General features: G+C 35.0%; 4 protein-coding genes and 1 non-coding gene across 8 annotated transcripts; 2 read left to right on the plus strand and 3 right to left on the minus strand.

Moving 5' to 3' along the window:
* Nucleotides 1-257: 257 nt before the first annotated feature.
* LOC136067572 (peptidyl-prolyl cis-trans isomerase CYP19-4-like) lies at nucleotides 258-1,776 on the minus strand. The gene is made up of 5 exons (XM_065773644.1): nucleotides 1,632-1,776; nucleotides 1,503-1,526; nucleotides 1,129-1,311; nucleotides 915-990; nucleotides 258-581 (listed from the first exon to the last, which is right to left on the minus strand). The coding sequence occupies exons 1-5, from the start codon at nucleotides 1,759-1,761 to the stop codon at nucleotides 443-445; spliced, it is 552 nt and encodes a 183-aa protein (XP_065629716.1). The 5' UTR covers nucleotides 1,762-1,776; the 3' UTR covers nucleotides 258-442.
* A 2,882-nt stretch (nucleotides 1,777-4,658) lies between these two features.
* LOC112011942 (peptidyl-prolyl cis-trans isomerase CYP19-4) lies at nucleotides 4,659-7,810 on the minus strand. The gene is made up of 8 exons (XM_024044286.2): nucleotides 7,643-7,810; nucleotides 7,471-7,524; nucleotides 7,263-7,341; nucleotides 6,033-6,080; nucleotides 5,904-5,927; nucleotides 5,530-5,712; nucleotides 5,316-5,391; nucleotides 4,659-4,982 (listed from the first exon to the last, which is right to left on the minus strand). Exons 1-8 carry the CDS (start codon nucleotides 7,718-7,720, stop codon nucleotides 4,844-4,846), a joined length of 681 nt encoding a protein of 226 aa, XP_023900054.1. The 5' UTR covers nucleotides 7,721-7,810; the 3' UTR covers nucleotides 4,659-4,843.
* A 1,398-nt stretch (nucleotides 7,811-9,208) lies between these two features.
* Nucleotides 9,209-9,280, plus strand: TRNAC-GCA (transfer RNA cysteine (anticodon GCA)). The gene has a single exon. It is a non-coding gene; the product is annotated as a tRNA-Cys (tRNA).
* A 3,810-nt stretch (nucleotides 9,281-13,090) lies between these two features.
* LOC112011957 (phosphoinositide phospholipase C 6) lies at nucleotides 13,091-16,870 on the plus strand. Its single transcript, XM_024044308.2, has 8 exons — nucleotides 13,091-13,369; nucleotides 13,577-13,712; nucleotides 13,796-14,017; nucleotides 14,100-14,320; nucleotides 14,430-14,547; nucleotides 15,647-15,799; nucleotides 15,879-15,965; nucleotides 16,402-16,870. Exons 1-8 carry the CDS (start codon nucleotides 13,161-13,163, stop codon nucleotides 16,693-16,695), a joined length of 1,440 nt encoding a protein of 479 aa, XP_023900076.2. The 5' UTR covers nucleotides 13,091-13,160; the 3' UTR covers nucleotides 16,696-16,870.
* A 1,646-nt stretch (nucleotides 16,871-18,516) lies between these two features.
* On the minus strand, nucleotides 18,517-22,090 carry LOC112011956 (pentatricopeptide repeat-containing protein At2g27610). 4 transcript variants are annotated; one of them, XR_002882914.2, is made up of 3 exons: nucleotides 21,749-22,090; nucleotides 19,135-21,650; nucleotides 18,517-19,034 (listed from the first exon to the last, which is right to left on the minus strand). XR_002882914.2 is itself a non-coding variant. In XM_024044307.2 (2 exons), exons 1-2 carry the CDS (start codon nucleotides 21,839-21,841, stop codon nucleotides 19,464-19,466), a joined length of 2,280 nt encoding a protein of 759 aa, XP_023900075.1. In that variant the 5' UTR covers nucleotides 21,842-22,090; the 3' UTR covers nucleotides 18,517-19,463. The 4 variants fall into 4 exon arrangements, 1 of the variants encoding a protein (XP_023900075.1); XR_002882916.2 differs by having other exon boundaries at nucleotides 18,517-19,037; XR_010629021.1 differs by having other exon boundaries at nucleotides 18,517-18,649; nucleotides 18,772-21,650.
* Nucleotides 22,091-24,634: the final 2,544 nt, after the last annotated feature.

A 24,634-nucleotide genomic window follows, 5' to 3' on the forward strand; every position in this document is an offset into this window, starting at 1 on the left:
AACCCATTGAAAAAAAAAAAAAAAAAAAAAAAAAAAAAAAAAAAAAGATGCGGCAAGTTGGCAAACATTCAGCATAATATATGTGTTCCTCTCTGCAGTACAGGCCACGTTAATGGAGATAACCATTTTCTCAACCGAAACATAATATCAATAAAACACAGACACTATGGTAAATTATTTATAAAGAAAAATACTTAGTTTGCAATCAAACCAGGGCAGTAACCGCTAAACAATGTTAATAAAAAAAAAAACAAACATATAGAAAGAAAAATGTGATTATAATTGCTTTAAATTAACATAGAATGGTAATTTGCAACATGTACCTATATGTCTACTCAAGATGGTATTGAGAGAGAGAGAGAGAGAGAGAGAGAGAGAGCACCGAGCAGTGAGCACCACTCTTAACCTTTAGCGTTTATAGGAAACATAAGATACAGGGAATTCACATGGTAAGTTCACCACTGTCTGAAATGACAACCTTGGTTTTGGGCACACCACTTTGTTTTCCTTCTGCCTCAATCTTGTAGACAACATCCATCCCAGAAAGCACCTTGCCAAAGACAACATGGCGTCCATCCAACCTTTAAAGAAAACCCAAAGCAGGCATATAAGGAAAAAAAAAATCCAAATAATCATAAATGTTCGCTAAATAGTCCACAACTTTGTTTAAGGCATCATTTTTCAAGGTGCAATTGTACTTTTATGCAATGAACTAAGCTGGTGAAAATTAGTTCATCCAAATGCACACTAACTGCTATTTTATGGACATCAATGTCTTGTACAGAATACTCTTCAAATGGGTAACCATAAATGCTGTATTAGCCATTTCCAACTTTGTTGGGAATGAAAAATCTGGGAACTCTATAATGCTATTCTAAAAGTATGCAATAGATGCTCCCAAAAAAGATAATTACCAGTCAGTCTTGACAGTTGTAATAAAGAATTGCGATCCATTGGTGTCTGGCCCACCATTTGCCATTGACAACTTTCCTGTTAGTAAAAATTCTAGATAAATTAACACCTTCTGCAACTTACACTTTTCAGTATATTTAAGAATCAATTGTATAAACATTTAGAAAGAAATTTTGAAGGGAAGAAACAATTCTGGTATGTAGGATTTTAACTTGCCTGGCCCAGTGTGCTTTAGTTTAAAGTTCTCATCGGCAAACTTCATACCATAGATTGACTCTCCACCTCGACCATCACCACGAGTAAAATCACCACCCTGGATCATAAAGCTAGGAATAATTCTATGGAATGTGCTCCCTTTGTAGTGAAGAGGCTTCCCACTCTTCCCAGTTCCTTTCTCCCCTGATATAAGAGGGCATATTAAACTTGAAACAAATAAGTGCACAACATAAAAGTCACAAAAGCCTACTGGCCATAGAAGCAAAATCCTGTAAGATCATAAAAATACAGAGCGAAGAGAGAAAGCAGTCATTAATATAGAAGTAGCTTTCATGTGATTTTAAGATATAAGGGAGCAAAAGTTACTTGGCTACCCGTGCAAAGAGCTCGAAAGTTTCCTGCAAAGAAAAATTTTTGCAAGTCAGTTACTTCTTATAACAGTGAGATTTCTAAAGTTGAGACATGTATAAGGCAGTGGCTTCCAATGTACTTATGAACCATACCTACAGTTTTAGGAACTGTGTTACCAAAGAGGCCCATGACTATGCGACCTAAAAGGGGAAAAAATGGGTTATTTGAAAAACATATTTCAATAACATCCTTGCCATACGAATAACAATGTTGAAACCACATTCAAGCAACCAATTAACAATTTACTCTTTATCAAACCCATAAAATAGTATTTGACATGGCATTTCAAAAATGTCCACTTTGTTTTACATGACATTTCTTATAAGCACATCAATCCATATAATTATATAGTATGGGTGTGTGCATGCTTGTGGAAGTTAATACTTTTAGGTTTTATGGATTGGTGTTGTCTTTATAGAGACACATCCCTGTTTTATTTGTACAGATTCTGCTCTATGGCACTAAAGTGTACCTTCCAACTGTCATGAAAAACACAAGAAAATGCCCATTGGAACAGATCAAACACTTCATGACAGCAAGAAACAGAAAAATTCAATTTCACAGCAGAATAAAACCAGAGAAAGGAAAAGTAAAGAAGGGAATCCTTAAGAAAAATTGAAGCCAAGTTCAAACACATGCTGCCATATCAATGTTTAGTCCATTCAAACTTTGCAACTACTTATATGTTAAAATACTAATCACCACATGAAAAATCATGGTCATGGCAGCAATAATATAAAGAATGATATTAACATTTTCACATCAAAATGCAAAACAACCTTTTTGAATACACGTCTAAATGATTCCCAAAGCAGCAAAATACAGCAATGCTGCAACAAAACCTCTTTAGAAGCATCACAAATTGCACATGGATTACAACATTTCTACTTCGTTATCAAACCATATGTTATTACCAAGAATGATTCATGATTTTCATGGAGGGAGATTTTGTGAAGACAAGTTTTTGTTCAAGAAAAGAAAATCTCTAACAATGCCTAACCTTTACCACTTCACCAAAGAATCAAATCTGACTATATAAACGCATCATACATGCATAATAGACATATCACATAGCATCAATCCAATCCATATAGAATCTCAATTCAAAAGGCTAAAGATTTACATAAATAGTTGTGCAAATTCGAATACAGTTTGCAATTTCAAATCTGTGGTACTGAAAAAAAAAATTGCTCTAGTATTTGCTGGCATAACTTGTGTCTTCTGTCCAATGATTTGCACCATTTCACAAGGCATATGTATGACAAATTTGTATCTTCTAGAATTCTTCCTTGTTCTTTGGAAACAGCTTGGAGGCAATCATATGTTCGGCTGGTTTTGTATTTGTTGCTCTGATCAGGAGCATTAAAGTTATTGCTCTAGTATTTGCTGGCATAACTTGTGTCTTCTGTCCAATGATTTGCACCATTTCACAAGGCATATGTATGACAAATTTGTATCTTCTAGAATTCTTCCTTGTTCTTTGGAAACAGCTTGGAGGCAATCATATGTTCGGCTGGTTTTGTATTTGTTGCTCTGGTCTATAGGATCTTTTAGAAGTGTCTGTGAGTCTGCAGCTTGTGGTGCTTGACACATTTTAGGTTGGTTATCTTGTTTAATATATATCTTATTCCTTCAATAAAATGATAGTTCTTTGGATCAAAATTTAGGCTTTTTCTTAGGAATATGATGCAAATTTAAAAGAACACTTGAAATATGCAACTTGATTGGTTGTTTAACTCATTTTAATCGGGTTGCTTCTTGCAGATTTTTTAAGCTCATTTTATTAAGAAAAGGCCAACGTCCTGGTTGCTTATTATAAACACCATGGAACAATTTAAATTGTTTAAAAATCAACTTTGTTTTTATTCCAACCTTTTTAAAGCGATAGAAGCATATAAGCATGGTGTTTTTTTTCGCCATTATGGGGTGAACTTCAATCTCTACGAATAAGAAAGGCCAACACTCTCCATTGTTAACTTTTTGTCAATGAGAAGTTGGTGACAATGCCCCATCAACTTAAATACATCAAAACTCAAGTTGATCAACTTGTTAAATTCCAAGGAAAAAAACGTAACAACTAATACAAAACCTTAGTTCCAAAATTATAGAAGCAGCTCTGAAGTCAACTGACTAATTGAGATCGTTTGAATGTAATCTTCTTCGGCATTCCAATCATAATTAATTATTAATTTTATATATTTGTTTTAAATAGCATATCAGCCCATGGCTAAAAAAAAAAAAAAAAAGCAAAGATGCGGCAAGTTGGCAAACATTCAACATAATATATGTGTTCCTCTCTGCAGTACAGGCCACGTTAAATGGAGATAACCATTTTCTCAACCGAAACATAATATCAATAAAACACAGACAATATGGTAAATTATTTATAAAGAAAAATACTTAGTTTGCAATCAAACCAGGGCAGTATCCGCTAAACAATGTTAATAAAAAAAAACACATAGAAAGAAAAATGTGATTATAATTGCTTTAAATTAACATAGAATGGTAATTTGCAACATGTACCTATATGTCTACTCAAGATGGTATTGAGAGAGAGAGAGAGAGAGAGAGAGAGCACCGAGCAGTGAGCACCACTCTTAACCTTTAGCGTTTATAGGACACATAAGACACAGGGAATTCACATAGTAAGTTCACCACTGTCTGAAATGACAACCTTGGTTTTGGGCACACCACTTTGTTTTCCTTCTGCCTCAATCTTGTAGACAACATCCATCCCAGAAAGCACCTTGCCAAAGACAACATGGCGTCCATCCAACCTTTAAAGAAAACCCAAAGCAGGCATATAAGGGAAAAAAAAAAAATCCAAATAATCATAAATGTTCGCTAAATAGTCCACAACTTTGTTTAAGGCATCATTTTTCAAGGTGCAATTGTACTTTTATGCAATGAACTAAGCTGGTGAAAATTAGTTCATCCAAATGCACACTAACTGCTATTTTATGGACATCAATGTCTTGTACAGAATACTCTTCAAATGGGTAACCATAAATGCTGTATTAGCCATTTCCAACTTTGTTGGGAATGAAAAATCTGGGAACTCTATAATGCTATTCTAAAAGTATGCAATAGATGCTCCCAAAAAAGATAATTACCAGTCATATAGAAAGAAAAATGTGATTATAATTGCTTTAAATTAACATAGAATGGTAATTTGCAACATGTACCTATATGTCTACTCAAGATGGTATTGAGAGAGAGAGAGAGAGAGAGAGAGAGAGAGCACCGAGCAGTGAGCACCACTCTTAACCTTTAGCGTTTATAGGAAACATAAGATACAGGGAATTCACATGGTAAGTTCACCACTGTCTGAAATGACAACCTTGGTTTTGGGCACACCACTTTGTTTTCCTTCTGCCTCAATCTTGTAGACAACATCCATCCCAGAAAGCACCTTGCCAAAGACAACATGGCGTCCATCCAACCTTTAAAGAAAACCCAAAGCAGGCATATAAGGAAAAAAAAAATCCAAATAATCATAAATGTTCGCTAAATAGTCCACAACTTTGTTTAAGGCATCATTTTTCAAGGTGCAATTGTACTTTTATGCAATGAACTAAGCTGGTGAAAATTAGTTCATCCAAATGCACACTAACTGCTATTTTATGGACATCAATGTCTTGTACAGAATACTCTTCAAATGGGTAACCATAAATGCTGTATTAGCCATTTCCAACTTTGTTGGGAATGAAAAATCTGGGAACTCTATAATGCTATTCTAAAAGTATGCAATAGATGCTCCCAAAAAAGATAATTACCAGTCAGTCTTGACAGTTATAATAAAGAATTGCGATCCATTGGTGTCTGGCCCACCATTTGCCATTGACAACTTTCCTGTTAGTAAAAATTCTAGATAAATTAACACCTTCTGCAACTTACACTTTTCAGTATATTTAAGAATCAATTGTATAAACATTTAGAAAGAAATTTTGAAGGGAAGAAACATTTCTGGTATGTAGGATTTTAACTTGCCTGGCCCAGTGTGCTTTAGTTTAAAGTTCTCATCGGCAAACTTCATACCATAGATTGACTCTCCACCTCGACCATCACCACGAGTAAAATCACCACCCTGGATCATAAAGCTAGGAATAATTCTATGGAATGTGCTCCCTTTGTAGTGAAGAGGCTTCCCACTCTTCCCAGTTCCTTTCTCCCCTGATATAAGAGGGCATATTAAACTTGAAACAAATAAGTGCACAACATAAAAGTCACAAAAGCCTACTGGCCATAGAAGCAAAATCCTGTAAGATCATAAAAATACAGAGCGAAGAGAGAAAGCAGTCATTAATATAGAAGTAGCTTTCATGTGATTTTAAGATATAAGGGAGCAAAAGTTACTTGGCTACCCGTGCAAAGAGCTCGAAAGTTTCCTGCAAAGAAAAAATTTTGCAAGTCAGTTACTTCTTATAACAGTGAGATTTCTAAAGTTGAGACATGTATAAGGCAGTGGCTTCCAATGTACTTATGAACCATACCTACAGTTTTAGGAACTGTGTTACCAAAGAGGCCCATGACTATGCGACCTAAAAGGGGAAAAAATGGGTTATTTGAAAAACATATTTCAATAACATCCTTGCCATACGAATAACAATGTTGAAACCACATTCAAGCAACCAATTAACAATTTACTCTTTATCAAACCCATAAAATAGTATTTGACATGGCATTTCAAAAATGTCCACTTTGTTTTACATGACATTTCTTATAAGCACATCAATCCATATAATTATATAGTATGGGTGTGTGCATGCATGTGGAAGTTAATACTTTTAGGTTTTATGGATTGGTGTTGTCTTTATAGAGACACATCCCTGCTTTATTTGTACAGATTCTGCTCTATGGCACTAAAGTGTACCTTCCAACTGTCATGAAAAACACAAGAAAATGCCCATTGGAACAGATCAAACACTTCATGACAGCAAGAAACAGAAAAATTCAATTTCACAGCAGAATAAAACCAGAGAAAGGAAAAGTAAAGAAGGGAATCCTTAAGAAAAATTGAAGCCAAGTTCAAACACAGGCTGCCATATCAATGTTTAGTCCATTCAAACTTTGCAACTACTTATATGTTAAAATACTAATCACCACATGAAAAATCATGGTCATGGCAGCAATAATATAAAGAATGATATTAACATTTTCACATCAAAATGCAAAACAACCTTTTTGAATACACGTCTAAATGATTCCCAAAGCAGCAAAATACAGCAATGCTGCAACAAAACCTCTTTAGAAGCATCACAAATTGCACATGGATTACAACATTTCTACTTCGTTATCAAACCATATGTTATTACCAAGAATGATTCATGATTTTCATGGAGGGAGATTTTGTGAAGACAAGTTTTTGTTCAAGAAAAGAAAATCTCTAACAATGCCTAACCTTTACCACTTCACCAAAGAATCAAATCTGACTATATAAACGCATCATACATGCATAATAGACATATCACATAGCATCAATCCAATCCATATAGAATCTCAATTCAAAAGGCTAAAGATTTACATAAATAGTTGTGCAAATTCGAATACAGTTTGCAATTTCAAATCTGTGGTACTGAAAAAAAAAAATTATTGCTACTGATTATGAATACCCCATTTTGTGTGTGTTTGTATAAGTGGGATGTACACTACAGAACTTATAAACAAAGCATAACCATGGTCAAACACACACACACACACACACAAAGAGCAATAGAGCATACCAATATGTTTTCCATCAATTTCAATATCAAAGTAAACTTTATTGGTCACTTCTTCAAGATCACCCTCCAACTTATTATCCTGGTACACAACATAAAACACAGGCTCACTCAAATCAAATGCATATCTTAAAGGAAACTAATTGATTTACTTTGTTTGTTTTAAAATCAAAATATATTCCCTATGACAAATAATTCCAACCCCATGTACCTGATGTTTTATGATACTTTGCTCAGATGAGACTACAGCATCGCTTATTCTATTCTGAAATTGATCCAAAACAAAACCAAAAAAAAAAAAATAATGAAAGACAATTTTTTGGAAACAAAAAACGAATACCCAACTTTCATATCCCAGAAATATCATTGAATTTAAAAACTACCTGAATGATTGCAAGGGTTCCGAACAAAATTAGGACCCACAAAAGAGCAACTGAAACCAACTTTGTTGTGGAGGCCATGTCTGCAGGTTTCTCAACTCCAAGGATGTCTCCTAAGTTTTTTACTTTCAAGTACTCTACGATTTAGTAGAACCGGATCTTGGTTGTTTATGTGAGCCGATAGATCTGTAACTTTATGTTCCCTCACATTCTGCCACGTGGAGAAAATCCATTGGGTACTGGAGTAGATGCCGACTTATTTATTTATTTTTAAAAAAAAGTCAGAGAGAACGTTACGTACAAAGCAATTGAAGTCGATGCAGAGGAAAAAATAAAGAAAAACTTTAAATATGTGGTTGGTTTGTCATAATTCTCAACCAATTTTTTTATACGATACAAACCGAGATTATATATTAAAATTTGATTATTTTTCTTGCTGATTAAACTTGATTAACTTGTTATTATTTCACAAATTTATAAATTTTTACTATTGTTCAATTTGTTTTGACATTAATAAAAAAAAAGTAAAACATTTAAAAAAATATTTTTTTGAAAATTATTTTGTTTTTCTATATTTAGCGTCTGTTTGGCATAATTAATTTTGCCAACTTATTTTACTATTCAACTTATTTTTTCTACTATTCAGAGCCCCCACTACACTTTTTAGTACTGTTCATGAGTCCTACTATACTATTTCAACTAATTTTTACCTTTATCAATGGTACTTTCAGTAAAAAAAATTCAGTTTCAGCAAAATAAGCAGATTCCAAACAGACCCTTAATAGAGATATTTTTTATCTTATCTTTTATTTTTCTTTATCTAAAATCATATTCTTTGTTACTTCCTTCATTGACATGTTTATTATTTTTTTTTTAAATTTCTACCATTTTATATTTCTCTACATTTGTTTGATTCCTCAACTTTTTAAAACATCAGTGTTTATTCATTTTTTACTTTTGAAATTATAGAGTTAAAAGTTATTGCCATTTGAAACCTCTTGTTGTTTTCACTTTTAAAATTATAGAGTTAAATTTATTGCCATTTTTACTTTTAAAATTATAGAGTTAAAGTTATTGCCATTTGAAGCCTCAAAGTTTGATTTTTTTTTTTTTTTTTTTTGGAGTAATGCTATAAATACAAACTATTTTACAACATTTTTACAAATTGATGATGTGGTTTTAACATTTTCCAAATAGTCATTGTAAGTAAAAATGTGATATTAATGGACTCATATTAGAACTAGTAAAAATTTACCACATCAGTCCTCCCCCCCCCCCCCCCCAAAACCTTTTCTTTTCTAGTGGATTTGTTGGACTCTCCTCTCATAGATGTAGACATAATTTATATTTTATAGTCAGTGGTATGAGCAAAACTTCAATTCTAATAAACTTAATCTAAAACCGGATTAGACCTTATAGTCAGTAGTACGAGCAAAACTTCAAATCTAAGAAACTTAATTTAAAATTGGATTAGACCAACAAGCAGAACAAACCAAACTAGTGCGTAGTTAAAAAAAGAAAGAAGACAAACTAGTTTTCAGCACTTTGTCACTGAGAAAACTAGACAAAGGGTCCATAGCTCAGTGGTAGAGCATTTGACTGCAGATCAACAGGTCACCGGTTCGAACCCGGTTGGGCCTTAGAGTAATTAAATTCTTTTTTACACCACACCCTTTTTTGCCTTTTGGCTAAGAAAACTAGCTAAAAAAAGTTATGCACCATTATTTCAAATAAGGAAAACTTTTTAGAGTAATTAAATTCTTTTTATACCCTTTTTGGCCTTTTGGCTAAGATCAAGCATAAAGAAAACTAGCTAACAAAAAAAAAAGGCAATACCCTTACATTAAGAAAAGTAATTAAAAAAAAAAAAACAATTTATTTCCCTAGATTTCCTTGTGGATCAAACACCTGTATGTTAAGAAAAGTAGATAAAATAAAAATAAAGAGAGAGAGAGAGAGAGAGTTGACCTTGGATTTGATAGGGCCATTGAGATGGTCAAGAAAGAGGAAGTGAAAGAAATCAAGGAGGCAGAGACCATGTTGTTGTTGTTGTTGAGTGGTGGTGGTGGTGGTGTCGTGTGGTCTACTGCGAAGAAACTCTTGTATGAATCGCTCCGCATCAGATACGGTGCAGTCCACCTCGCACTGGTGCTCCACCTTGAACCGGCGGAGCTGATCGGCCGACATTTGGTCCCCACCGTCGGCGAACTTGGAAAACGCTTCTTTCACGTCCGGCGGTGGCCCCACCTCGCTCATCTTGAACTTCCTGCTGAACCCCAACACCTTGTACTTGTAGCTCGCCATTTTTTTTCTACTTTTATCTAAAACCCAACGCACTCTCTCTCTGGCTTTGTGTCTCTTTGTTCTCGTTTTATCAGAGAGAGAGAGAGAGAAATAGATGTACAGTTTTTAATCAAAGATATCTGCTTTGGGCGGGTTTCAGAGAGAGAGAGAGGGGTTGGCTATTATTTAGGAGTGTTTGAAGCTGCATCGTTGGACGTGACCAACAGTAAACGACCAAAACGTTTCTCTCTCTCTCTCTCTCCCTCTCTCTTCAATACTTGTACCAGTACAACACCAATAAAATTATAAAATTTGTTTTTGTAAATTTCAACTCCAACCAACTTTCAACTAAAAAATAATTATTTAATTTATTTAATGCTATATAATAAGTACTATATAGCTTCAATTTTTTCATAATTTATATATTATCGATTAAATGTATCACCATCTCAATTTGTAAGTTTTTTTATTTTTTTATAATAAAATTGATAATAAATTTAGTATTTTTTTTTCAGAATATGCTAAAAGTAGTTTCAAATTTATTATTAAATTTTTAAAAGGTGAAATGATAATGATAATGAATATGATTGATTTATATCATAATATAATAAATAATTTTAAAAAAAAATTTGTTTAAAAAGTAACACATCAATTTATAAGATTTAGGTAATAAAAATAAAAATTATAATAGCCTACCACCATTTTTTTTTCTTTTGTTATAGATTGAGTGACTTTTATCCCTCTTAATTCCTGAGTTTATATAATTATCTTTCCATTAAATATGTAAAAAAAATAGTAATAAAAAACTCAAGGAGTAATTAAGGCCCAGCTGACTAACAAACTAGGCTTGGCCCAATCAAGACAACCTAAGTACTCGACGAACTAGAAAAATCGAAGGTTACAGCCCACCTGAGGAGGTCGAGGAACATTTGCCCCTCGAGAGACAAGAGAAAGGTTGCAAGAGCTGTGAGATGGAAAAGCCAAGGAGGGCCATGACGACTGTGGAGAGTAGAAACTCAAGCTTATGTATTGAGCTCAAAGCCCTATGCGAAGGTTACTGTGTATCCAAAAAGGCGAAAATTGTTGAGGAGTATTCCGCATGAAAGAAAGATTCCTGGGAGTGAAGAGAATTCGTCCGAAGAGAGCACCAGCGTTCCGAAGAGATCATTCTCCTCGGATGTAAAAATTCTTGGTCAAATAAATATCTGGGGGTTCGAATAGTCTTACTGATGACTTCAGCAATCAGGATAAGCTATGGACATGCCAAGAGATAAGAAGAATGGAGAAATGTCTAAAAGGAAAAGTTGTCACCACCATATTAAATGCACTGCATCTGCTTTTTTGGCCGCATTAATGCGGAGAAGACCCCTAAATAGTGTCAATCCAGCTACCACCACTCACAGAAAGTTAAGGAAGAAATCTGACGTGACACATACTCAAGTGGACACTTAGATGAAGAACAAGTGGACGATGAAGATGATGAGGGAGTATGCTATATAAAGAAAAAGCTTCTAGGGAAAAAAAGGACTTTTGAGATTTGTATTGATTTTTCATTCAATAATATTTCTTTTCGGACATCAAATTGAAAGACTTTGAAGTGTGTTATTGATCAGTTCCTTCTTGGCACCATAGAAAACTATTGTTTAGTCCATAATTAGCCTAACTCTTTCACTCATTTTCTACAAATTCATTGTTTTGGGTTCATTGGACTCATAATCCAAACCTTTTGGGCTTAGGCTACAAAAATATACCCTACAATGATATATAGATAAAAGAAGAATGAAGCTTTTAAAAAAAGGGAAATTATTGTGTACTCCCGGAGTACAATAAATGCGTACTCCCTCTTCTCACATGAATGGTGGGTCCCATTAATTGAATTCATGGTGGGACCCACCATTCATGTGAGAGGGGGGAGTACACATTTATGGTACTCTGGGAGTACCTAATAATTTTTCATAAATAAAATATCCATCGCCTCTGCATTAAATGCACTCCAACAAGATCATTGAACAGTGTCTTCACAGCCTGTATTCTACTCTACCACCACCAACAAGGCATTGATGGGACAAGTATCCTAAGAAAGATTAGCAACCCTCCAAGTGGAAGATTGTGATGCAATTTAATGGCTATAAAAGGAAGGAAGATCACACTTAAGAAGGGATCGAAAAAAAAAGTTTAAAGAGAGAGAGAGAGAGAGAGAGTAATATTGTAAAGTTTTTTTAAGGACAAGTGATCATTGGCTAGCCTGAGGAGAGTATTAAATAAAAATCTTTTCTTCTTGTTTAAATTTTGTCAAGCGTTATCTCTGTAGTTAATTTCACTTCTTTACTCTTTAAGCCATGGTTTTAAGGAATCAGAGTGTTGGCTTGTACTCTCATCTCTACAAATTAATTGTATTGGGTTCTCTTCTTAGCCCATCCTAAATGGGCTAGGACTGGGATTCGGTTTTATGACCTACATTATGATTATGTATGTAATGAGTGACGTTAAAGAGGATTAAACAAACCTTTAAGTGAGTTTTACAAATCGATGTGTAGACTTTTAAACACAACAAATTTTCATTAGAAAAATTATATATTTCATTAACAAAATCAAATGGTTGAATTTAGTTGTTTTTAGAAAAGATTATGTACTTGTATTACATTGGTCAATATAGTCATGTCTTTGAATTTAATTGAGAAATAAAACATTTATAAATTCTTTACAATTTATGTAGTGATGGTTTTTTAAACTAAATATAGTTTTAGAATGTAACAAATTACACCCTAACATTTTATATATAAAAAAAAAAAAACTTTGAGATAATAACTTTAAATACATAGTTTCAAAAGTAAAAAAAAAAGAAAAAAGAAAAGAAAAAAAAAAAAAGTAATACTACATACACAAACTATTTTACAACATTTTTACAAACTAGAGGGAAAGAAAACATTAATTTGATAAAACTATGATAGCTTTCGCAATTTTTTTGTGTATAAAGACTATGACTGTAACTAGTTTAAACTAAAATAGTTTAGTACTATTTGTAACTTTAAAAATCAAATTATATATAATAAATAAGTTTACTTTCATCCAAGATACGAACAAATTACCTTGCCTGTTAATCTATATGATAATACAAATATGTCATTCCCTTTGTCACACTAATCATTTACTTTTTTTTTTAATTCCTAATCATTTACATTTCTTAATTTGAAGAACTCTAGTGTAAGGACCACTTTAGGTTTGCTCTTGACAAATTATGTCATTCCAGGTACACCATGATATGAATGCTCCATTGTCACATTATTTCATATATACAGGGCACAATTCCTACCTAACTGGGAATCAACTCAGCAGTGAGTGTAGCGATGCCCCAGTCATAAAGGCGTTGCAAAGAGGTGTGAGAGTAATTGAACTTGATTTATGGCCAAATTCTACAAAAGATGATGTTAATGTTCTTCATGGAAGGTACAAGCTGATTCTCAAATCTATCTCATTTGATTATGTAGTTATTTTCTTGTGTCTATTTGTTTCTTTGTTGTGCTATAAGTTTTTAAGTATCTATATGCGGCCAATGTCATGAGAGATGAATTCCTCATCCAACAACATATGTTCTTAACTTATTATCATTGTTCTTTGTCCATCTTATTATTCTACACCATTGGTTGAATTTAGGACTCTGACCGCTCCTGTGAAGCTCATCAGATGTTTGAAGTCCATTAAAGAGCATGCTTTTGTTAAATCTCCATACCCTGTCATCATAACTCTAGAAGACCACCTTACCCATGATCTTCAGGCCAAAGTTGCGGAGGTTAGCCTCTTTTTTTGTTTATCACATTGATATTTAAATTCGAGGTGTTTTATTGTTGTGACCTCAAGTCATATTTCATGCAGATGGTGACTCAAATATTCGGAGAAATGCTGTATTACCCCCACGGAGAATGCTTAGCTGAATTCCCTTCACCAGAATCATTGAAACATCGTGTTGTTATTTCTACCAAACCACCTAAAGAATACCTTGAAACGAAGCATATCAAAGACAAGGGAAGTATCTTGACTAATGGAAGGGAATCATCTGAAGAAGCATCAGCAAAGGAGCCTGAAGTGGACGAGAGAGTGAGCTGGAATATGATATTTGTCTTTGCAATTTTATTCCCAAAGCATGCGTATTTACGTTGACCCTTTTGATGGATGGCAGAGCGAGAGTGATAAAGATGACGAAGATGTTAATGTGTGCGACTACAAATTAGTCCAGCGAGCAGCACCAATATACAAACGTTTGATTACAATTCATGCCGGGAAACCAAAGGGTAGTTTAAAAGATGCATTGAGTGTTGTAGGTGATGAAGTTAAACGACTTAGTTTGAGTGAACAGGAACTTGAGAAAGCTGCCACATCTCATGGAATTGAGGTTGTGAGGTATATTTCTAGCTTAATTGATGGTAGCTAATTGCAGGACATTATAGCATTCTTATTGTCTACATTTACCTGGGAAATTCATTCTGATATTGCTTCTTATACTTTCTAGGTTCACACAGAGAAATTTACTAAGAGTATACCCCAAAGGAACACGAGTCACCTCCTCTAATTACAAGCCACACATTGGGTGGATGCATGGGGCTCAGATGGTTGCATTTAATATGCAGGTCAGGTTCAAGTTTCAGTTTTCAAATAAAAGCATAATTCAAATGAATCTTGCCGGGCTGTACTCCTGTATCTGTTTTGCTATATTTTTCATCATGTGACGACGGCTTTGTTGTTGTTTTTGATGTTTCCATTGTATGAATTGATGGCAGAAACTTTGTAAACATTCATTGAAGTGTGAACTTTGTAAATTTCTGATCAACTAGTGCTACATTTCACTCAAAGCAAGTTGATAGACCATAGGTATGGGCTGTTAATGTTTTTGTGTGTGTGCACGATGCACCTATGTAATAGTGGTTGCTTGGAGTTTGAATGCTTGTAGTAGCATCTAAATGGAGAATATCCTTACACCTATATTGCTTTTTCCTTAATAGCATGGATGCACTTAACCCCAGATTTAGATCCATTGCAATAGCTATTGCAACATGCTTACCACTTGTGAGAAGCAAAGATAAGATGGTTAAAAAAGTAATAAAAAGCTAAAAGGTTAAATTTTTTATATACCATCCTAACTTCTACATCTCACAACTAAGTACTAATTGCATGGCAATAGCACATCCAAATCATAAACTCCCCCATCCCCCCAAAAAAAGCATGCTTGCATATGAAAATTGTTATATATAAGACCTTCCACTTTATTAAACTTTCTTGATCACCTTGCTTTCATGCCACATGAGGGCCCTTTTATTTTCTCCTTCTCGCTTGAATTTAAATTTCTATGGCAAGAATCACTTCAAAATTGCTTCTCTTTTGTTTGTCAATTCATTTGCTCAAGTGAATGCTATTTTGAAATTGACACAAAGAACTATCATGCAAAAGAGTACAGATGGTAATGAAGAGAAGGATAGATGTCTTTGACTGAAGGAAAACTCTCTCCTAAGCAATGCTTTGGAAGGCCAATTTTAATCAGGAAATGAGATCACCATTAAATATCATGGCCTAACAAATAAAAGATGCTTCCCTGATCATGCATTGAGGGTGTCCCAATTCGATGTTTACTTTTTCTCTATAATATTGTTTAGAAATTTTTAACAAGTGAGTTTTCCATTCATCTAATCTCCACCAGACAATTCTTATCAATATGTGAGTTTTCTTTATCAGGGATATGGCAAATCACTCTGGTTGATGCAAGGGATGTTTAGAGCCAATGGAGAGTGTGGTTATGTGAAAAAACCTGATTTTCTGATGCAAACGAGTTCTCATAACGAGGTATTTGATCCCAAAAGAACCTTGCCAGTGAAGAAGACATTAAAGGTGAGCACATCATTTAATCTTAGAAGTGAATGCGATTGTTCTGATGAACTATTCTTAGAGCATTTATGCTGATTATCAGGTGAAAGTATACATGGGAGATGGATGGCACTTGGATTTTAGCCAAACACATTTCGATGCATTCTCACCACCAGACTTCTATACAAAGGTTGGTTGGATTGTTCTGCATGTGGAATAGTAATCTCTAACTAATTGAGATTCCCTTTGCATATTTGCAAGAACCGGTAACATTTGCAAAATGATTCTATGTATCTTTGTCATGTAGACCTGAAGCTTGGTGTGGATGTGTATGTCCCACTGCCTTTAAACTTACAGGAATCACAGCATATCTGGACCTTTTGTTAGATTGTAGCCATGCTTTTTATTAGATTTGATTGTCTTAAATGATTCATCAATTTGCAATGCTTGTCTTTTTTATAAATGATTTATGATTTTAAATTGTCAATTTTTTGTTTCCCAGATGATCAAAAGATTAAAAACCATTTATTTACATCAGATGAGCTTTATTGATATGTTCTATTATGGTGGGAGTCTTAAAACATGTAGTCAGTGTATGTTTACCTAATGATTGGTTTTCATGGCAGGTTCGCATTGTTGGGGTGCAAGCTGACGCTATCAAGAAGAAAACCAAGATAATTGAAGATGACTGGACTCCTGTTTGGGATGAAGAATTTACATTCGCTTTGACAGTTCCAGAGCTTGCATTACTTCAGATTGTAGTACGAGAGTATGATGTGTCTGAGAAGGATGACTTTGGTGGGCAGACATGTTTACCTGTCTCAGAAATAAGACCTGGTATCCGTGCTGTCTCACTTTATAACAAAAAGGGAGAGAAACTAAAATCTGTTAGGCTTCTAATGCGGTTTCAATTTGTGTAGGCTTTTTAGGATATCATTCATCCAGGATATGTGCTCCATGATCCATCCCTTTAGTCCATACTCTATAATGCATTACTTACATGGTTTTGTGTTACAATGATTGTATACAGATAGGACTGCCTTAGATTTGTTAGAAGAGAATTTTAGTTACTATAAAAATCCATTTATGTCCCAATGCATGTGCTCCATTCTATGCTCTACCAACTACAGCTTCTTACTCTCCTAATGGGATGAATTTTTTCCCCCCTCTTAGGCTCTTGCTTGTCGTTTTTAATTTTATTTTGCTTTGCATTAAAGCTATAATAAGAATACTTGGCTGGTGATTTTGGATTAGAGATTACTAGAGAGGAAGGGGGTGAGAGGTTACCATGGTTCATGGTAAAGAAGGTGACAGGTTAATTGTGAATCCATCAAACAACGCAAAACAAGCGACTACTAATCTTCAAGCCCATTAAAGTGGTCTATTTGGAAATTCCCATTTGGAAGACTTTGGAACGTGACCAATCCAATACTAAGACATCAGTGCCCCGATAGTTACTATTTGATTTTGGGGAGGTCCGATCTTGATGAAAAAAAAAAAAACAAGAAGAAGAACACAGAAAGAGATCAGAGGCAAGTTCGAGTCCTAAAAACCAATCTTTAAAAAAAAAAAAAAAAAGAAGAAGAGAGAGAGAGAGAGAGGGTAAGACTGCCTACCAATTTACTTCTCCTAAATCCCATAAAAGTGAGAGTTTTGTGCAAGATCTTGTTTTCTTTTCTTTCTTTCTTTTTTTTTTTGTTTTTTTTTGTTTTTGTTTTCACAATTGGATGTATTTCAAGATGTGCAAGAAAATTGGAAGACAAAATTGAAATAGAATAATTGGTCTTAATGATTTGTCTACGATATAAAATTCTAAATAGTTTGAATCTTTTATTATTCATATATTTTATGATGTACCTATCAAATGGATCAAATGTAGTAATTTTACGTTTCTAAAATAAATTTAGTAATTTTACTTTTACTATTAAGTCATAGTCCATAATTAATATATATATATATATATGAGATTGTACTGTTGACTTGAGAAGTCTGCTTTGCCAGAGGTGACTTGTATGAACGTGAATATGAAACTTGCGACTTACAAGTGAGTGGGAACCTACCGACAGATCTTAAGTGGTTATCTATGGTACTAGTAGAGCCCATCGAACATCAATGCACCCACCTAAATATTCAGTCTTTCATAAATAATTAAATAAATTATCAATTTTGCCATCTAACTATGAAAATTCTCAAAAAGAAAGGGAAAAAGATGTGTGAGAAAGAAGTGATATTCACTCCAGGAGACTGTTAAACTCTTTAGAGAAAGAAATTAGATGGGTATACAATTTTTTTTCTTACACCCAGTGTTTAAGAAAAGGTATTTCTTTTTGCCTTGTGTCTCAGATCTTTTGCAGCAATGGCTAATGTGGGGCAGATCAGCTGCTGGAACAGAAATGAAAAATTGAGTTTTAAATCGAGTTAATTGTTGGATTCCCTATTCTGTTCTTATTAAATGGTTTTAGGCTATCTGCTGTTTCCCTGTGCTATATATGTGTACTGCAGACCCAATAGTTTCTGGAATTTTTGTTTTCTGTTTTGTTTTTTGAGTGCATGGGGCTTTGTTGTTCTGTTGTATGTGTGTATAGTTACTTAGAAGGGTGCATTTAGTGCAGCTCTGCTGCTGGTTGTTTTTGGTTCTGCTTCTAGCAGGTTGGTTGTTCTGGTTTTGACTTTCCAATAAAGTCTATATTCATCCAAAGACAAAGTTCATCTAAGTGATGGTGGTAAAAGAAACAAATTAATTACAGCAGTTAGAATTGGCTGCAAGCTCCATATATGCAAAAAAGCATTCAATAATACATTATCCAAAGAAGCATGATTCTTTATTTTTTATTTAATCAGTCACACGATCAAAGTGTAATTCGTTATTCAGATCTGCAATTACATAATTTGAGGCATTAGGACTCATGAACGAATCATGCTCATTTCTAAAAATCAATTAACAGAAATCAAGCTTTTCGTTTTTATTTTGCCGCATTGAAGAAGGAGGCCATTACCTTGTCTTTGTACACCTTGAGCCACTGTCCCACACTGTTTTCAACTGCTTTGCAATGGTGGATGACCTGGTTGAGGATGTTCTCAAAAACACCCTGTTTGATTGCAAATATAATGCCAAGATTGCCCCTCCATGACAAATAACAATACACACAACTTACTCTCTCAAATCATTCATAATAAGCATATGGATCACAAAGTCTGTGGGGAGACCTTTATTCTTGAAAGTAGTGTCAATAGTGGTATCCATGCCAACATCAGTTTCCTGCTAAACAAAGTCAGAAACATTAGCCTTAGTATTCTGAACCTATTCGGAAGCCATAACTGCATCAACAAATGATGTTCAGCACTAAAATTAACAGTACCATTGTTCTCAAAAATATTTCCCATTGGCTCTGCCTTTTAGGTACTTAGCCATCCTCAATTATGAAAGACAAGGCTGTAGGAGTCATAGGTTAAGCATGACACTTACACCTATCACTAAACATTCATCAACAGGAATTAATCAGCCACATTTGTAAGTTCTCCCTGGCATCTCTAAATGTAGAAGTTCTACTCAAAGAGGTACATGTGTTTGAGAAAGATGTGTGCCCATTTATGTGATTATATTTACTAGAAATATTGGCATGTAGAAGTTTATATCTTTTAATGGGCTTCCACCAGTCATATAAAGCTTTTATCTGCAATCCACATCTCACAATACAGAGTTCAAGTCTTGGACATAGGCCATGGATTTGATCTTCACCCTCAACTCTTCTAACTTCGCATATATAGCCTCTTTTTGAGGATGTTGTTGATCACCTGCATAAAATTTATGGATTCTACCTTTGACGGAAATCCAACTATATCCCGGTTCCTTTTTCACACCTTGCTCTTTCATCATATCTCTCAAATTAAGTCCATCTTCATAGCTCCCTTTCTCAATATACGTGTTGGATAGAAGTACATAGGTAGCTGAGTAGTCGGGCATAAGTGAAAGAATTTTCTGGGCAGCAATCTCTCCTAACTCAATGTTGCCATGGACCCTACATGCTCCCAACAAGGTCTGCCAGACCATCACATTGGGCTCAATGGGCATCCTTTCTATAAAATCCATTGCATCATCAAGACGACCAACTCGACCTAAGAGATCAACAATACATGCATAATGTTCCATCTCCGGCACTAGCCCATAACTGTCCTGCATTTGTTGAAAATAATTTAGGCCCTCCTCCACCATTCCTCCGTGGCTGCAAGCAAACAGGACACACAGCAAGGTAACAGCATTGGCATTCGTACCTAACTGATTCATCTGGCTAAAGAGTTGAAGAGCATCCTCCACCAGACCATGTTGAGCATAACCTGATATAACAGCTGTCCATGTTACAGTGTCAGGGTTAGATACTTTCTCAAAAACCTTACGCGCTTCAGTTATACTGCCACATTTGGCATACATGTCAATTAGAGCACTTTCTATGCAGTTATCAGTGTCCAAGCCAGCCTTGCAAAGAAGAGAATGGACTTGATGACCATACTCAAGTAAACCAAGGCTGGTGCAAGCAACGAGCACACTAGAAAAGGTAAACTGATTGGGTATAAAGCCTTCTTCCCTCATCTGAGAGAAGATGGCTAGTGCTTCCTCCCATTCAGAACATTGAGAGTAAGCAGTCACCAGGGTTGTCCAAGACACTATATCTCTCTCTTCCATCCTATCAAATACCTTCCTTACATCTTCAAGCAACCCACATTTGGCATATGTATCAGCAATTGCATTGGAAACACTTACAACTTTCATATTTAATCCACTCTTCAGAACCATGCAATGAACTTCCTTTCCGAATCGCAAAAGCTTTGAAGTGGCAATAGCATTGAACACACTGCAATAAGTGTAAACGTCAGATTTTATATCATTTCGACACATTTCTACAAAAAGTTCCAACGCTTCTTGGCTAAACCCATATTGAGAATAGCCTGAAATCATTGCATTCCAAGGTGTGTTAACTCCACAACAGGTGAAACTTGAGTCAAAAATAGATCTTGCATCACTCAATGAACCACATTTTGAGAACATATCAATTATAGCTGTTCCAACAAGAACATTAGACTCCAAACCCAATTCAGAAACATAATTCTGAACCTCTTTGCCCTTTCTGACATCACCTAAGTTTCCAACTGCTTTTGAAACACTAATAAGTGTGGAAATATTTGGTGTAATGCCTCCTTTCTTCATTCTAAGAAAATGATCAAATGCTTCAAAGTGAAGACCATTTCCTGTAAACCCCGATATCATTGCATTCCATGAGACTTGATTATGTTCAGTCATGGTCTCAAATACCTTATTGGACACATCAATCATTCCCAATTTGGCATACATGTTAAGAAGAGATGTAGTAACAAAAGTATGACATGCATAGCCTCTTATAACAATCTGGGCATGAACCATTCTACCCAATTCAACACACTCCAAACCGATACACGTCTGGAAGACTGATGAATATGCAAACTCATCAGGTAAGATACCATGATTCATCATCTCACAGAAGAACTTGAATCCTTCAAGAAAAAAGCCATTCTCAGTACAAGCAACAATCATGACCGTCCAAGAAAATATGTTTCTCTCAGACATTCTATCAAACACTCGACGAGCAGCATCAAAATCTGAACATTTAGAGTACACATGAGCTACATGGTTTAACAAGACCATCAAGTCCCTATCCGAAAAATCCAATTTTGACAACAACCCATGAACCGCTTTTGCTCGTTTTACAGACCCTTTATCTGCACAGTCACGTAAGACATCAACTAATGGCTGAAACTGTAAGTGTTTGTGAGTTTCATCTTGTAAAGCTGAGTTAGCAAGTTTGCCTCCATTTGATGGTAGAGTCAGAACTGAACTTCTAGTCTGCCCAATAAGACAAAAATACAAGTTAGTACTTCTACAAGTCTACAATTACGTTGTAGAAATGCAAGTCGAGGAGGAGGTGTGTATGTTTGCCTCACTTTATTATTGTTGTTGGCAACAAGGGTAGGCAATAAGACTGGATGAGCAGGTTGAGGAACACCCAGTTTGACACACAAACTCATAATACTCATTTGTACGTCAATTCAGCTCCAGACTAGATGAGAAGTTGGCTTGTTTGTAACTTATGGGAACTCCGAAGGTGCAAAGACTAGAGAGTAGATGGTATAGATGTACTACTTCGAACAGAGTTTTGCTGATAGATGCTATTTGAGATTTGAGATTTGTAAACAATGTTCAAACTGACATGGGCTTAAACGTTTGGACTTGGACCTCAAACAACCATGGATTCAAACAAGAATCTAACACAAACAGTTCACTAAGGTATAATGGCCAAACCCGCCCAACCTAAGTTGGTCTCATAAGGCATAATAGTCTATCTCAACAGAGTCACAGACCACCAAACCAACTTATTGTTATTTTACAGTTATGTATGCAAAAGGGATCTGACCAGGATTTAGATTTCATGTCTTGATAGTCCGCCTGTGGACGTTATTAATGTTTTTGAACAAGATTTTAATGGAATGTACTTTAATAGACAGGGTCCCAGTTTCTTAGTTTTTTTTAATGACTCGTCTTTTTAAAAAAAAAAAAAAAATAGAGAACAGTAACTTGTGACAGTTATTAATTAAATCTATATAAAATAAAATCTTCTCCCTCCAAAAAAAAAATGGTCCCTAAAAAAATTTATTTTCAATCAGTCACACATCTGTGTAAGATAAGATTATGTATAATTGATTGCAAAATTGGGTCAAGTTTGTGTGAAAATTTACATAACAATTTTAGGTAGATACTGTACACCTGCTACATGGAGAGTTTTCACTGTTGAAGACATCAAGCCATCAGTATAGCAATTTCTTACCAAACCCTCTAGAGCATTTAGCCCCTATCCCGGAAGTTGAAGTCATGTAACAAAATATGTAATCAAAGTAGACTACAATTCCCGCCTACATCAAAGTAGACTACAACATATGCAACAACATATGTAATCAAAATAAGTTCCAGTTAGCTCAATTGGTAAAGTTTTTTATGCTTAAATAAGAGAGTTGGGGTTTAATCTCTGCCTACATCAAAAATCAATTGGTGTCTTGGTCTGATGATAAAGAGCATCATCAGAAGTGGACGCTATAAATTAAAACTCTCTCTCTCAAAAACAGAAAAAAGAAAAAAGTAGACTACAAACACAAATCTAGGATATAGTATAATTCAGCCCCTATTCTCTCAATGCTCTGTCAAACACAATGGGATCCCAATACATAGAAAAAACAATACATAAAATGATAATGTCTCGTACTAATCTTCAAGGCCTTTTAAGTGGACTATTTAGAATGAGGTTTTTACCATCATAGTATGAGGTTGTTCCATTTAGTGATCTATTTAGAAAATACAATTAATTGTTTTTTTCTTTTCTTATAAAAAGTTTTTAAAAATATTACTTAAATTAATGTCCATCAGTTAATAGATGAGAATTGATACATCTAAAATATTTTCACAACAAATCTTACATAACAAATTGTTATTAATTTTAAATTGAATCAATAATTAAAATTACCTTCTTACTCACTAATAATAATCTATCATATAATATTTGTTGTAAAAATATTGTGATCATCACATTTCTATGTAAAGATAAACACCCTCTTTTCAAGGCATGTTCGATTTTTTTTCATCCGTGGGCCACATTTAAAGGATCACAATCATTGTTGTCCACAAATAGTTGGCAAGTTTTACTACCAAAGTACCAATCCATATGCGTGCTAGGTCTTACTAGAACTTACCCGCTGCTCGTGATCCTCATGCTAGAAATTGGTTTTAAGACACAGTTAGATTGCGCTGTTGACTTGAGAAGTCTAGGTGACACTGTATGAACGTGAATAGGAAGCTTAGAACTTACAAATAAGAGACACAGAGTGGGAACCTACCGACAGATCTTGAGTAATTATCTATGGTACTAGGGGCCCATCCAACATCAATGCACCCACCTAAATGTTCAGTCATTGTAAATAAATTATAAAATCAATCAATTTTGCCATTTAAAACTATGAAAATTCTCAGAAGAGAGAGGAAGAAAAAAATGTGTGAGAAAAAAGTGACATGAGACTGATAAACTCTTTGGAAAAAAGAAATTAGATGGGTATACCATTTTTTTTCTTACAATAAGTGCATTTTTATCAGTCCGTGTATTTTACACGCCCATTTTTACACTAAAAATCTACTTTTTCTATTTTACACATTCACTTTTACAAATCACCCACATCAATTCATCTATTTTATCACCACTTTTATTTAAATAATCAATTTTCTCCATTTTTTTATTATTTCCTCAACTAACCTTATTATACAGGCGCGCTCTCTTTCTCTCTCAGCTCATTTTTTTCTCAACCCATTTTTTCTGATTTTGCTCTCTCTCTCTCTCTCTCTCTATCTCTCTCTCTCATCTCCCTACCCATAACCCATCTCAATACCCATTTCTGAATTAGCTCTACCTCTCGGTCCATATCGCTCCGCAGCTTCGATCCACAGCTCCCACGAGCTCCGATCCACAGCTCCGCACCACCACTCCGATCCAAGCTCCCACATTCTCCGATCCAAAGCTCCACTCCGCAGCTCCGATCCAAGCTCCCACGAGCTCCGATCCACAGCTCTGCACCACCACTCCGATCCACGCTCCGATCCAAGCTCCCACATGCTCCGATCCAAAGCTCCGAACCACCACTCCGATCCAAGCTCCCACGAGCGCTGATCCAAGCACAACGAGAAGAACGCCGATCCAAGCACTCCGATCCAAGCACGCTGATCCGCCACAAGCGCCGATCCACTCTCTCTGTCTCCATTGGTGTGTCCGTGTGTGGGTGTGTTTGGTTTTG

The sequence above is a fragment of the Quercus suber genome, unplaced genomic scaffold (genome assembly GCF_002906115.3).
Source record: "Quercus suber isolate HL8 unplaced genomic scaffold, Cork oak 2.0 scaffold_78, whole genome shotgun sequence".
Classification (NCBI taxonomy): Eukaryota; Viridiplantae; Streptophyta; class Magnoliopsida; order Fagales; family Fagaceae; genus Quercus; species Quercus suber.